General features: G+C 36.0%; 1 protein-coding gene across 3 annotated transcripts; it reads right to left on the bottom strand.

Moving 5' to 3' along the window:
• Window positions 1–1,393: 1,393 nt before the first annotated feature.
• Window positions 1,394–14,007, bottom strand: LOC125849266 (B3 domain-containing protein Os07g0563300). Of its 3 annotated transcripts, none has more exons than XM_049529319.1 (13): window positions 13,595–14,007; window positions 11,497–11,578; window positions 11,232–11,330; window positions 9,595–9,874; window positions 9,110–9,455; window positions 8,815–8,911; window positions 6,631–6,805; window positions 6,261–6,340; window positions 5,565–5,948; window positions 3,983–4,038; window positions 3,771–3,884; window positions 2,806–2,876; window positions 1,394–2,677 (listed from the first exon to the last, which is right to left on the bottom strand). In XM_049529319.1, exons 1-13 carry the CDS (start codon window positions 13,720–13,722, stop codon window positions 1,641–1,643), a joined length of 2,949 nt encoding a protein of 982 aa, XP_049385276.1. In that variant the 5' UTR covers window positions 13,723–14,007; the 3' UTR covers window positions 1,394–1,640. The 3 variants fall into 3 exon arrangements, with proteins under 3 accessions (XP_049385276.1, XP_049385275.1, XP_049385273.1); XM_049529318.1 differs by having other exon boundaries at window positions 3,983–4,035; window positions 9,595–9,922; XM_049529316.1 differs by having other exon boundaries at window positions 9,595–9,922.
• Between the last annotated feature and the right edge of the window lie 657 nt (window positions 14,008–14,664).

Genomic DNA, 14,664 nt, shown 5'->3' on the forward strand with positions numbered 1-14,664 from the left:
TTAAAAAGATTTTTTTCCTTTTTAAAAAAAAAGGTTATCTGAAAAAAAGAAAATGAATTTGCAATTTGTATTTAGCTTTTAGGCTTTTGAGTGACTTGTTTTTTTTTTGTTTGATTTTTATAGTAAAAATAGGAAGTATAGGAAAGTTTTTATTGTATAGAAAGTATAGGAAAGCTTTAAAAACAGTGAATTGTTCTTTTATTTGTTATAGTTTATTAAATGAATAAAAAAATGAAAATATAGCAGTTACAGTTGTTATGAATGGTGTATTTATTAGTCTATAGAAGATATTTTTAAACTTGATGATTTGATTACAGGTATAAAATAACACCACGAAAATGAAAGCTCCATATGAAGGCCATAATGGTATACAATTTAATTTTATGACAATAAGTAGGGTATTTTTTTAATCAAATTACCAATTTACTTTTTACCATAAAAAAATATTTGTATAAGTAATTTTATACCATCAATACATGAAAATGAAGCTAATAGATCTTGGATTTAAGTCTCTTCGGATATGGAATCACCTTTGTTAGAGAGCACTTTATCCTTCAATGAGACTTTTTGACGAATTTGATTTAGTCGGGCTTTAATATGGATACCAGACATCATCTTCAATTTTTTCTTTCTTTATTTGGTTTTTTATTTTTCAGAGGGATATGGGGTGGGTCACATTTATTTCAGTGACAAGAGAAGGGGGACCAAAACGGATGACAACTTACAACTAACATAATTGTTTGGGAGTTCACAAAATGGAATTGTCGGTGGATTTGGATTAACCTTAGATTTTCCAACTTGCATATTCTCTAAAATCTTTTGAGTCAAATTTTCCGGCACAGCTAAAAAGAATATGGATATAAAGCCAATCTCACGTTACATCACACATATATATATGTAAGAAAATAGAAAGAAAGAATTTGATGTGTTTATCCTCACTTGTCATAATTATATTTTGAGGTAAAATCACATGATTAGACACACACAAGTTGTAAGCTCAATTGGTTTACCTACTAATTTTGTGCCTGTAGTGTATTATAGGGATCGAACATGCAACTATGATGAAGACGGTGATGGCAACTGACTGGAGTATTTTTATTTTTGAAATATTATATTGATGAAGACGGTTTCATATGGTACGAGAAGAGAATTCTAGCTTCTTATAAGGCTTGGACAATACTTCTCCGCCTTCTTACAAGCTTTGAATCCCAAATGAGGTCTAACAAGCCTACAACACAATACTATTCTTTCTGTGACAAGGGCAACCAAAAGAATTTGTGGCTAGTTAGCACTAGGCAACTTCTTCAAGCTTGTTCCAAGATTCAAATCCCCTTACTCTCCCAGAACTTGTGAGAGTTTCAGACACACCAAAACATAAAAAAGAAACGAGCATTTTCACACAAAGATTGAACTCCACAACCTTTCCAGCCATTTATAATAAATATGCAAGGCACCTCGCGGCCATTGCAAAATGTAACCTGTGCATAGCGGAAAGATTACATCAGTTGCTACTTGCTACGTTTTTCTATGTACAATGCATGACGCCAGCAAAGCCAACATATACAAATTCCCTAACACTGCGGAGTACCTCTGGTTTTTTATATAGCACAGCTAATTTAGGTGCCTCATGTAGGAGCATCTTACTGGTCATTAGGTGCCAAAGATGCAGCAGTGCTTATGGGTAAAGACCTATTATGATGATCTACATCAGTTTGTTGACTACCACTAACAATAACACAATTACTCGGATTTGTCTCCCCAGCGCCATCTCCATTTATTTGGTTACCCACGGAACTTCCATTCTCACAGTGCCTGACATATTGCTCTGCAGCACATTTGATTGTGCGTATCATGCTACCAGAATCAGAGCCTGGTGAAAGCTCGTCGTCCCTATCTGGCTTAGCATTCAGGTCAAATTCACCTTTAAATGGTGAAGCAGAAGATTTCTTATCATTAAGGTAATTGGGATCATCAACAGAAGATTTCCCCTCATCCACGTAGTTGGGATCATCAACAGAAGATTTCCTCTCATCCACGTAGTTGGGATCATCAACAGAAGATTTCTTCTCAGTCAGGCAGTTGGGATCATCAACAGAAGATTTCTTCTCATTCGGGCAGTTGGGATCATCAACAGAAGACTCCTTCTCATTCAGGGAGTTGGGATCATCAACGGAAGATTTCTTCTCATTAAGGTAATTGGGATCATCAACAGAAGATTTCTTCTCATTAAGGTAATTGGGATCAACTGAACCTTCATTGTTCAGCTCTCCATGCTGAGGGCTTAAATGCGCTGCATCATCAATAGATTCTTGAATGTCATCAGCATCAAGCAATTGCCCAGCTGATTGCGGCTGCAGCTTTTGACAAGTAGCTTCTGCTTCTTTCTCTGATAACTTTTTTTCACGCTTCAACATCAATGTTTTGAAACGACGCTTTACTGATTTACAGACGTTACAATCACATGATTGCTTATGCTTAGGACCTTTTCCACTAGGGGGCTGGATGCAGACAATGCATGTACACCCAGGTCTATGACGTGGATGCTTAGTTGTGGCCTGTGGTGATGCTGGAAGGGTCTCTCCCTCTTCTAGGATAGCGAGATGAGCAAGTGCATCAAGCCCATCCAGAGTTTCAACCAAGTCCATTTCCTGTTTAGAAGCCTTCCTTTTCTTGGAAGCTGCAAAAGAATCATGTAACTTCAGTAAACCTGAAGGACTTGCAATTCATTGTCAAGATGAGGCAAACACAAAAAGCACTGGTTCAATAGTGTAGAAATTTATGACCTACAGGAGCAAGCTCTTGTACCTTTATTAATATGAGGTAGTAGGTCCCTCAGATGATCTGCTGTTAATTCTTGAACTGCCGAGCACATAGACCTAAAAAGGAGAAAGATCATAACCCAAATACTCAACTGCAATTGAATACTAGAATGAATTTCAGGAATTGCCAATACTTTCTTTTTTTGAAATTGTTAACTTTGTGTATTTCTATCTATGATTAAGATCATTCAGGAATTGTCAATACTATTTTGGAAACGAACTTAATTTTATTTTATCAGGACGGAAATGAACAGACATTAGTTGATATTTATGTTAAAAGCAACAGACAGCCAGATGTAACTTAAAGAAAACGAGAATCGTAGAAAATGGAAACTGACGAAGTTTTTTTCTTTTCTAATGATAAAAACTCATATAATGCAGGCACAGGTGCCAAGAGCCCATGATGAAGGTGGTTCAAAGTCAACTTTCTGAAAGAACAGAAAATTGGAGAGAGAAGAAGAATGCTACAGAGTTGATTATAGGGACAAACTGCTAAAAGAAAAGGGGAGAAACCAATCATAGAAAACCTCATCTTATTGCCAATTCCAAATAGCAAGGTTCAGTTAGCCTTCGGAAAGAAAAAGGATAAATTTGTGTCAGCAGGACAACTTTTAAAATGATTTTCAATATCTAATATCAGAAGCGCATTTCAACAACAACAATTACATATCCAGTGTAATCCCACAAAAGTAGGTCTGGGGAGAGTAGAATGTCGCAGACCTTACTCCTACCTTTGAAGCACATTTCATGAGGAGTAATTCACCAGTACATCACCTTTTCTTCTACTGACAAGCTTGATTATTGGAGTTAAAGAGGTTTTGGCTTGTCCAGATTGCTTAATGCAATCCACTTCAGCGCTTACACTAACAAGAGCATGTGGCGCGTTCCTTCATGTATTCTATTGACATTTTAAGTGCATCTTATAGGTAGGTTAAAGAATTTCCATCATACCTCTCGGGGTCGCGTGAGTTGTCTGAACAAGTCCATCTAGATGGAAGATCAACATTGTCAGGAACTTTTCGCCACTTGAAACAGTCCTCACATTGTACCCACTGTATTTTTTCACTGATTCAATGAATAAAGCATCAGCAATTCATATTCAATGCAATTTAACACATACCATATAGAGCTAGCTGCTAATAGTCAAGAGTATAATAGTTTACCCTAACTGATCCATATGAGGGATTGTGGGCCTTCCAATAATTGGCGCATCTTCCTGCTAAAGTGGAATAAGCCGAGGATAAATAGGACGGAGTAATATCAGTAAAAAATATTACAAGGACTACCAACACTAACTGACAAGTCCTGAAAGAAGATTGGACACAATTCCCATGTTTCGGATATCGGCTACAAAAGAGTTGCTGAGTTATTTACAACCACTGAGAAAAGAATTTGCCAACAATAATCTCTCGAGAAAATTTAGAGAGTAAAACAAGTTTGAAGAATATTCCTTAATTACAACTTCAACTAAAGAAAAAGAAGGAATCTTTATTTGGAAATGGAACTCATTGCTTAGTAAGAAGCATGTCCTCATTGGAGATCCCATCCAATTGGTGCCATAAGGCATGCGTTTTGTTCCTTTTTAGTTTTTATTCCCACATCTTGCAGTACACCACAAACAATAGAAATATAGTTCCAAAAGACAAACAATCTTCTATAGAAACAAAGACCAGATGGGTGTACTAAAGTTAACTGAGAACAACCTGATAAAGAAAGAGTAAACTAAGAACAAAAGGTTATTCCTCAAATGTACAAAGTCATTTTCCAACCCCACAAAAGGTCCTCGATTTCTCTGCTTCCATAGGGCCCTACAAGGGGCTAAGGATGCAATATCCCATGCATGGTGTCTTCTGTTCCCTCTTCTAAAGGCTCAGACATGCAGTACATCCTTCACAGATCCGGCATTGTCCATTATACTAGCCACAACAATTGTGTTGCACCTGGAAATGCAGCAGGAGGCGATCCACGTCTTCGCTCAAGCATTTACACACAAAGCATGATCCAACATATGTAACTCCTCTTTATCAAGTTCTCAGCTGTCAGTATCACCCCTGTGAGGATACAAACCAATAAGTGCCCTCTTTTTATGACAAGGGAACCCACAGTTGCTACCCTTCAGTGGGCACAGGGTAAACCAGGTTCCAGCGTAATAGCCTGTGTGGTACTGCACTAGGAAAGCCCTGTGATGAGTTTAAACGAGAAAGCATGCAGGGGGTTTCAAACCTGAGACCCCCATTTGGGAGCTCCCTGCTCAACCAACTCAGCAACCCTTGCGGGTCAAAATAAGTGCCCTCTAAAATGCCCCTTCCACCATTCTTAATGTGATATACCTACTTTTCCAGTATGTACACTATTTACTTCTTTTGGAGGGGAAGTGTAGGGGGGAGGAACCTTTTAATGAAATGTGATTTACATTTCTGGCGGAAAGTGACAGCTACACATCTTCTGAATTGAAAAATCAAGGGTGCTCTAATGTACACCATAAATAATGCATAATAAAGAAAACTGATCATCTATTCTAGTTATAAGCAATAACACATAGCAACTGCAAGAATAAATCTATAAATCAGCAAGAATTGGTAGACAATAAACTGCTAAAGAGCATGGTACTACACCATAAATAATGCATAATAAAGAAAACTGATCATCTATTCTAGTTACAAGCAATAACACATAGCAACTGCAAGAATAAATCTATAAATCAGCAAGAATTGGTAGACAATAAACTGCTAAAGAGAATGGTACCTCGTATTCTTCAAATTCACAGCCTTCTATCACAATTACTGTTGGAGCACCACTCGAAGGTGGACGCATCAACCCTTGGGCTTGCACCACTGTGACCTTCAGCTCTACCAAGTTGTCATTATCAATCCGCAGGCGTTTCTTTTTCGAACCCATTGTGCTACCCTTCCTCTTACAACGAATAGGACGATTAGTTCCTAATGATTCATTAACCAAATCATCAGACATTTTAGTTTCATCCCTGGCACTTGTTGCAGCAACATGAGTGGTTGATGAAAAGCCCTTTTTAGTAGAATTTGCCAGAACTTCTTCAGAGAACTTGGTATGTTTAGTACTGGCATTCCCATTTGTAGCAACACCATTACCGTTACTGCTAGCTTCACTTCCCTGTTAATAGAAGGCCAAGTAAGAAAAAAGAAAGCCTGAATTCAACAGCTTTTCACAAAAGACGTGAGAAGCTTATACCTAATGAGCACCATGACTAATTGAGAAGCAAAAAAGTGTTGAAATCGGAAAGAAACCACAGAAACAATTCCTATGGTTTTGTTATACCAATTTGACATGCTTTTCTTGTAAGCCAATATATATTATTCTCAGCGTAGAGTTCTTAACTTCTATTTCCAGATGATCCCATAGCCTTGTAAATTAAGCAGTACACCCAGTGGGAGCAAAGAAGCTACTACTTGGAAATCGGCAAACCTGATCTGTGGTAAGAATATTTGAAGCCTTTCTGCAACCCATGACCAACTTTCCTTCTGGTTCTATCCTACTGAATGTTACTGACAAAAAAAAAGTTGCATCTAGTCAGCAAGATGCCTCTTAAACACATTATAGAATATTAAGAAAAATATATAAATTCAAGGAGCTCCGGACAATGTCTTACTGATATTACAAGACATGAAAGGTAGTTCAATAATTAGATACCCAAACAATCGAAATATCAAATAAGCCACTATGCTCTAATGACAAAATCTCTCTCTAACGGTAATATTTTCCATCACCTTCCACACCAGATCCATTAAGGAAGATAAGCTGGAAAAAGAACTAGCTAGGGAACAGATGAAATTACCTATGTCACCTGCTTGCAATTGCATAGACTGTATGCATGGAGTCACCCCTTCCAACACATACATACGACTGTTATTATTAGGCCAAAACCTGAACTGGAACATCCATTCCTTCCCTTTCAGATCTTGCATCTTGAGAGGCAACCCTTCTGGATTAGAAATTGGTGGGAAATAGGCCTTCATCACAGTAAAACTTGATTAGAATATAAAAAAAAAAAACATATGAAGTACCTTTCAATTAAAAGGAGAGCAAATAAGCATAGATTATCCAATTATGAGATAATCCTCCAACGAATTTGATTAGTGAATTGTTAACTTGACCAGTTTATGAACAGAGACACGAGAACTCCAACAGAGAATTGGTATTAAGAGAGAATATCAAAATCTAGGTACCCTCACCAACAATAATGAACTTTATTAGATTTATAAATCACAAATACATCTTATACCACCGCTAGCCCAAAGTGGATAAAAGTATCTCTTATTTCAAAGGCATGTTCCCAGGAGCCCTTCCTAGGTTTTATTTTAATTTATCAAGAAATAAGATTTTATAAGCAAGGATAAGGAAAAACACCTGCTTACAAGTACACCGAGAAGTAGAAACCTTACGAAAAGATATTGGTTCTCTACAAACAATACCCTAGCTCCTATTCCTTCTGGGACCTCATGGGTACACCAAAAGAAATTAAGAATAAGATGTTATCCCTCAAGTGTATAAAATCTTCCTGTATAGATAAAAGGCTCTCATGTTTTGATTTCTCTCCATACAAGTGCTAGGTGGAGTAACATCCCATGGTCTGCATCTTAACTTCCGTCTTCTGAAGGCCCAGCCACATGATACTTCTTTGACTGTGCCTAGTTAAAAATCTTTAAATCCAAGCCCATCCCAGCACATTGGGATCATTAAAGTCCCAATTTATCGAGTGAGACTTTTTCTCCCCAGCTTGCTTAAGTTAGAGGCTTAGAGCTATTGTGTCGCTATCCTTCTCTACTTTCTCCACTCAAGGCATTCCATAGAAAATCCCATTGAAAGTTTCTCCTTCAGCTCTTCCTCCCTTCATGCACTACCCCATTTACCTTTACCTAATCAATGTGATATATTTTTCTATTTGTCATGACTACCCTGTGAAAAAAAGTTGTACTCAGGTCCTCCTTTTCCAACCATAACAACCCTGATTTTTATTTTTTTGAAACCGGTAACTTGTATTCCTCAGCATGAAGGGCTATGCTGGCCAACAACACCCACAATTTTTATCTCCAACTAATTTCTTGAGCTAATGCCAAAGAAGGTAGCTCGCTTTTCAACTCTTCCTTCCTCTCTTCCCCCCCCCCCNCCCCCCCCCCCCCCCCCCCCCCTTCCTCCAACTCCCCTTTCTAGGTTATAGAGACACACAAGTTAACTAGATGTATTCACTATCACATCCTTCTTACGAAAGGAAAGCAACATTAAGGCATTTGGACATATATATTATTTGAATAATATTTGTAAATAAAACAAATGATTGAATGGCTCACTGGTTTGAGTGTTTGTTTTTATATTTTTGCCCCCAAGGCCTAGCTCGAGTGGCAAAAGGTGGAGGATTTGTGGCTTAGGTTGCAGGTTCAAGCCCCACACCATGCAAAGCGAAGCCCGGTATTTAAGTGGAGAAGGGTAGAGGGGCGGGCCCATTATCCACTGAGTTTAGAAGGTTGTGATTGGTCTAAAGGGCAGGTCACAGATTTCTCGGTTATCAAAAAAAAAGAAAAAAAATATAGTAAATAAATGTTTGTTTTATAGTTTTGTTGATTATTTCAACTTAAACTTAAAATAAAGAATTTGAAGTTGAAAAACTGGTCCATGTATTTCAAGAGAAATAATTGTTTTTTGCTACCAAAACTTACTTTTTCCCTAGTGAAATCCATGTCCAAAAATACAATTTAAACTGCCAAATACCTTTTTTCCGTTTCAACTTCAAATACTCAATGCTTCAAATTCAGCAATGATTTTCCAAATGGGTCCTACGTCATTTGATAAAACACTTGTAATTTTTAACCCCTATTTAATACAAAAAAATTCTTAAATGTCCAAACCCTCTGAAGTAAATAATGTTCTACCATTTCAAACAACCAAATTTTTTCTTGAATTTGTACTATCCTAAAGGCATTAGAGATCTGAAAAGAAAAATGTATATAGCAAAGGAGCTCACCTCAGCACATTTCTTTGGCAATACTAGCCGTCCTATCCTGCCAGCATCACTAGCACTTAGCATCTTTTCAAACAAAGGAGTTATCACAGAATTTGAACTTGAACACTGTCAAGGTTGTAAACAATTAGCTGAGTTGCACCAAGCCACATTGCAAATAAAACATGTCTTTGTAATTTTAGCAAAGAAGCACCTCAGATGCAAACAAATTTTACTTCGTAAAACCCAAGCATAAATAACCACAGGAATTTATTGACATATCCATTATTTCAATAGGTCCTTTTAAAACAAAGGATACTCTTCAGATAAACGTCGTAGCTCTTGATCCGTTATGCGAGGCCAGTAACGAGGTAGTAATTGATTTTTCCCTCTCCCATCTCCACGGATCTTCGAACTCCTCACTTGCGTCTCTCCAGCAGAATCCACTGTAGCATGACCACCAAGCTGCTTCCCCAAAGGCAAAGGAATCGAAAGTGTATTTTGTTGTTGCACACTAACAGAGACCTTACTGTGAACAGTTGGTTCATTTTTGCAAGCAGAACCTACTGTCAAACAAAAGCTGGGTGCAGAAAGATCACTGTTTGCATAAGATGATTGCCATGGAGAACTTGTACAAGATTTATGTGCCTCCTCACGATTGAAACCTGTAAGACAATGGTTACTCCATATTAAGAACAGCCTAAACCTGTAATTATCAACTCTAGTAGAACATCTAAGATATGATAAAATCAAGAACATTTCCAGTAGAAAAATTCTTTATATGTGGCAAGTAAATATCAGTACCAGCATATCCGTTTTCAAGTGTTCCTGGTACACCAATCTTCAGCTTTCCATTCATCAATTTTTCACAGGAGTCCTTCCTGTTGTTGTCAGACAACAAGGCAAATGGTCTCTCACTAAGACTAAGCCTGTCGATGCTAACTGTGGTTTCAGGAAAGGGTGCCTTGTGCTGCAACTCATTTTGATTGGTGGAAGCATTAAATAAACTTGGTGCTTGACGCCATGGAACAGGACCAGAACCAGCTATCGGATTCCAATTGTTGACGTCTTTAATTCTTTCAGGCTGCAGAGGAAGGAAAAGTGAAGGTGGTGGCCAGGCAGGATTTGGTGTCTGATCAAAATATGAATATGAAGTCAAAATTCAAAAAACAATTTTATTCAATGATAAAATGTGATGCAGTTAAAAAACTCTTAAGCAGAGACAGAAATTAAACTAACGATACTATCAAAATTGTGAAAAGGTTTATCTGGTAAATATTTTTTTGAGGTTTACTCAGATAAATATAAAAAAGTAAAAACTGAAAATTTTCATGATTTCGACAGTATCATAGGCTTACTTCCTATGTCTGGATAAGAGATTTTTAAATTGCATCACTTTCTTCAAAAGGCTGTCAAACGTGGAATCAATATTAGATTGAAGTCCCTCAAAACTTGTTTGGCTGGAAGATTCAATCTCTGTAGAGAACAACAGATGCAACTGTTGATTTGGCTGTAAAACTAATATGTCTGGATAAGAGATTTTTAAATTGCATCACTTTCTTCAAAAGGTTGTCAAACGTGGAATCAATATTAGATTGAAGTCCCTCAAAACTTGTTTGGCTGGAAGATTCAATCTCTGTACAGAACAACAGATGCAACTGTTGATTTGGCTGTAAAACTATGGAATTAAATCTAAAAAATGAAGACTGCATATGAAAGATAGTCATCGCATAGGAGAAGCTATTCTTAATGTTGGATCAATGGTTCTTTAGCACAGCCCAGTCCTCGACTGGGCTGGACAAGAAGAATGTTTGGAGATTACAGAGGATGAGGTTCATTATACAAACTGATGATTTATGCAAATTTACCATTGACATAACAGTCAACAGTTAAATGGTAATCAAGAACAGAGATGGGTCAAGTTTTGTGCTAGTTGAAGATGGATTGTTGTGCTATAAGATAGGGATTTCAAATGGACTTACCCTAACAAATGAAAAATACTAGCCTTGGTTTAAGTTAAGGTTCAAGATGTAAACGCTGCTTCACGAATGTGGTTTAAATTTTATTGTAGGTTGGTTGAAATCCTAACTTCAGTTTTAAGTTAAGATTTGATCTATGAAAATTTCTTTTTTATCAAAAAATTTTGAGATAAGACCAGATGAAGGTGAGCAGGGTCATAGTTTTTCCTTTTTACGATTTGTGCTTGCTACTATCGGAAGATAGCACTTCCTCTAGATTGATTTGGCCGAGTTTTAAATCCACACACAGCGCAGCCAAGACGGTCCAACACTGTTTTGCTGAATGGGACAAACTAGGGGTCTGTTGTACCGTACCTCCAAAAGTTGCCACATCTTGGTAAAATTTAATATAAATATTATTCAAAAAAAAAAAAAACTAACATCACATCCACAAGATCAAAGGAAGAAAGGATCTTTTCTTACCAAAATAAAGCTTTTCCTAGCACAGGCTATGCACTCAATACCTCCAGCATCCAACAGAACGAATGTATGGAAAGAGACAATGCATCCACAGTGGATTTGCTGCATGAAGAGAACAAATCCTATCAAGATTCAGAGAAATTATTGTAACAGGAGAAGCATGAACTACAAAGTGTAGCATGACCATGTCTAATATAAAGGTTAAAAAAGTCCCAACAACATTGGAACTTCACACCAGCAACAAGGAAAAAGAAAATGTGCTCCTCACCTTTCCGCAAGACTCACAAGATCTCCATCCAGAAGAGTTGAGGTGAAAAGCGTCACAAAATTTGCCATCGTCATAAGCAGAACTGCATGAAATATTAATATACATCAGTTCCAATCAAAGCTATCAAATATCGAGATATTCAATGAACTATCGCTTGCATAAGGTAATGTGCAATAGATTTCATTGATCAAAAGATCTAATTCCATCATAAATTAATCAATTAGGATATTCAGCCAGGTTCTCAACAGTTGAGTTTTCTTCAACACTTAACAGCTAGGTCGAGTACTACTAAATACATAGTAATATGATTTCCTAGAGAACTTATTAAGTATTCTCCAACTCCTCTAAGTTAAATGAATCCAGACAAATACTAAAATATTCCTTTTGTGCATGAGTTGTTTGGTGATTACATCCAAGTCTTCTTGATTTTTATGATGTTTTGTTCCTTTGGCCATAACTTATGTTGCTCAAACCTTTCAAAATCCTTGTCCCATTCATATCGATCCAACACGATTTGGGTGTGGGGGGGATCCACAGTGAATTTGGTCAGCCAAACTTGGGTGCTTTGACTACACCCATGACCAAAAGTATAGATTGATTGGGTATTTGGTTTGATTATGGGTTTGTCTTCTTTTTTTAAGTACTAGAACAAATTGGTTGAATGAAATATCACGTTTTATAAATAATTTAATTATACTAGATTTAGCTTAATAACTTCAATAAATTGTCAAAAATACTTATATTTGTCATAATTTACACTTATTGTCTGTATCTTGACACTTGTATCCATACCCGAACTCAAGCAACATAGGTCAAACTATCCAAGAAACTTGCTATTGCTCTAGTAACCACCAAATTTTGGGTCAATGGAAATAGGCTCAAAAGAACTAAATATTTCGGAAAAGGTAAAGAAGACATTGAAAATATTATCTAGATACATGTGTTCTATCCCTTAAATTTAAAATTTTCAATGTCTCTGTATCTCTAGTTTGCTACTTACTCCAATATATCCTTGCGCATATTTTCAAAAATTCTTGTTCAATATTTTGCCAGGAAAAAAAACATAAAAATAAATGATGAAAATGTCAATGATCATCATCAACCAAAACAGAAGCAGAATGTCATATTCATACATCAGCATCCTCATAATTGTATAACATGAAACATAATAACGATACTATAGACCTGCAGTCCAAGTAACATTAGCTAAATTAAACGTTACGACAAAATACTTAAAGCATAACTTACAGACTCACTCTACATTCTCGATAACCATGGAAAAAAATGGTAGAAGGTTCCAAATAGAAACCCCAAGAAATATTAAATCTTGGTAATTAAAAAAACCGAAGTTATAATTTTTTACTCTTCACATATACTATAAGAAATAGTCAAATACTACGCAGCCTCAATTCCAAACTAGTTGGGGTCAATTGTATGAACTCTCTATAACCATTCATCTCCATTTAAGCATGTTCATTCAATTACTCAATAATTCACTAACTTGTTAAAAAATAGGTCAAAAATAGATTGTTGGAGTGTAAAATGCATCAATCAACTTATAATGGGGGTATTCTAGATAAAATATCACCTTTTCAGTAGATACATTCCATCTAAACTGTTTATATGTAATAAAAGGATAAAATCCTGATATTGTTACACATATCCTAGGTCAATTAACCCAAACAGAAGTAGAATGTTATATTCTTTCGTCAACATCCGTAAACCTAAAGCAGTGCAGTACAAGTAACATAAGCTAAACTAAGTGTTACGATAAAATACCTCACACATGCTCACTCAACATTCTCGATAACCAGGAGAAAAAATTGGTCAAAAGTACCAAATAAAAACCTCAAGAAATAATAAATCTTTGTAATAAATTACTATACTTAAAAACCAAAGATATAAACTTTTTATCCTTCACATTCACAAACAACTAATCAGGTCTCAATTCCAGTCAGTTATATGAAGTCTCTATAACCATTCATCTCCATTCACAAATTCTCACAAATTCATTAATGATTTGCCTTTTAGAAAGAGTCGAACAAAACAAAAATCAAAAATTCATAACTTGAATAGAGCGAAAAAAAAAAAAGTTTACCCGCAACGATCACATAGCTCAGCGAACTCGCCGGTGCGACGACGCCAACCTTTCCTCGTCTTTTCAACAAATTCCTTGCAGTTGCTGTTGAAGCAAACATTCCCTGAAGCCGCGGCGGACGACGCCATATCGGAGTTCACCTAACTCTAACACACACACACCAAAAAAAAACTTATACACCGCCCGAAATAAAAAAGGAACGAAAAGGAAAAGTTTTTTTTGGTTCAACAGGGAAAATTCTCGTTAGAGATAGCGAAAGAAGGGAAAGTGAAAGTTGAAACCCTAGAGAGATGAAGAATTCTAGAGAGAGAAAATGAAGTGACGGAGTGATTGATATATAGTTGCCATTAGAGAGAGCGAAAGAGGGTTTAATTTGCAGAGACTGAAAGATTTTAGAGAGAGAGTGAGTGAGGTGAAAGAGAAACATTGACGTGTGTATTGTGTTATATATATACACAATTCACTGTGTGTGTGTGTTTATTTGACGATCGTGCTTTTACTCATTGGAGGAAAATTCCACGTTATCTTAAAAGAGGTGTGAATTTACCATACTATACACACTTTTCACCTGAGTCCGAGTTGGCTTGACAATAGGATTACACTCACGTTCGAAATTTGAGAAAATTTGAGTTTTTAAAATTATGTCTAAACATGTATTTTGTATAATTTCTTTGTATCTGGTCAAAATTGGAAAAAAAAATTAAAGATAGACTTTTAAAATATCTGGTCAAATAAATATTTAAAGATATATATATTTGGTAAAAAAAATTAAAATTTTATGCCTGATTTAAATTTGAAAAAAAATAAAGATAAAATTGATTCAAGATATTTGGTCAAACAAATATTTAAAAATATTTATATATGGTAAAAATATTTAAGTTTTGTATCTGGTCTAAACTTGAAATAAATTAAAGATAGAATTTAAAATTGATTCAAGATATTTGATCAAAAAAATATGTAAAGATAATTTTATAAAAGCTATGACATAACGGAAGATAAATGAAAGGGTATTTTGGGAAATTTATGTTGTGTTTGGGCAAATATTAGAGTTCATTTATATGCACTAATAT

This window comes from Solanum stenotomum, chromosome 12, assembly GCF_019186545.1.
Source record: "Solanum stenotomum isolate F172 chromosome 12, ASM1918654v1, whole genome shotgun sequence".
NCBI lineage: Eukaryota > Viridiplantae > Streptophyta > Magnoliopsida > Solanales > Solanaceae > Solanum > Solanum stenotomum.

What these genes read in the sequence shown, in the direction of transcription:
- LOC125849266 (XM_049529316.1), bottom strand. Translation starts at nt 13,722, where the DNA reads ATGGCGTCGTCCGCCGCGGCTTCAGGGAATGTTTGCTTCAACAGCAAC. An exon ending in CTAGGAAAAGCTTTATTTTG is followed by an intron (nt 9,923 to 11,231) that starts GTAAGAAAAGAT and finishes TATTTTGATCAG; the next exon opens with ACACCAAATCCTGCCTGGCC. An exon ending in AACTCACGCGACCCCGAGAG is followed by an intron (nt 2,877 to 3,770) that starts GTATGATGGAAA and finishes TCTCCTTTTTAG; the next exon opens with GTCTATGTGCTCGGCAGTTC.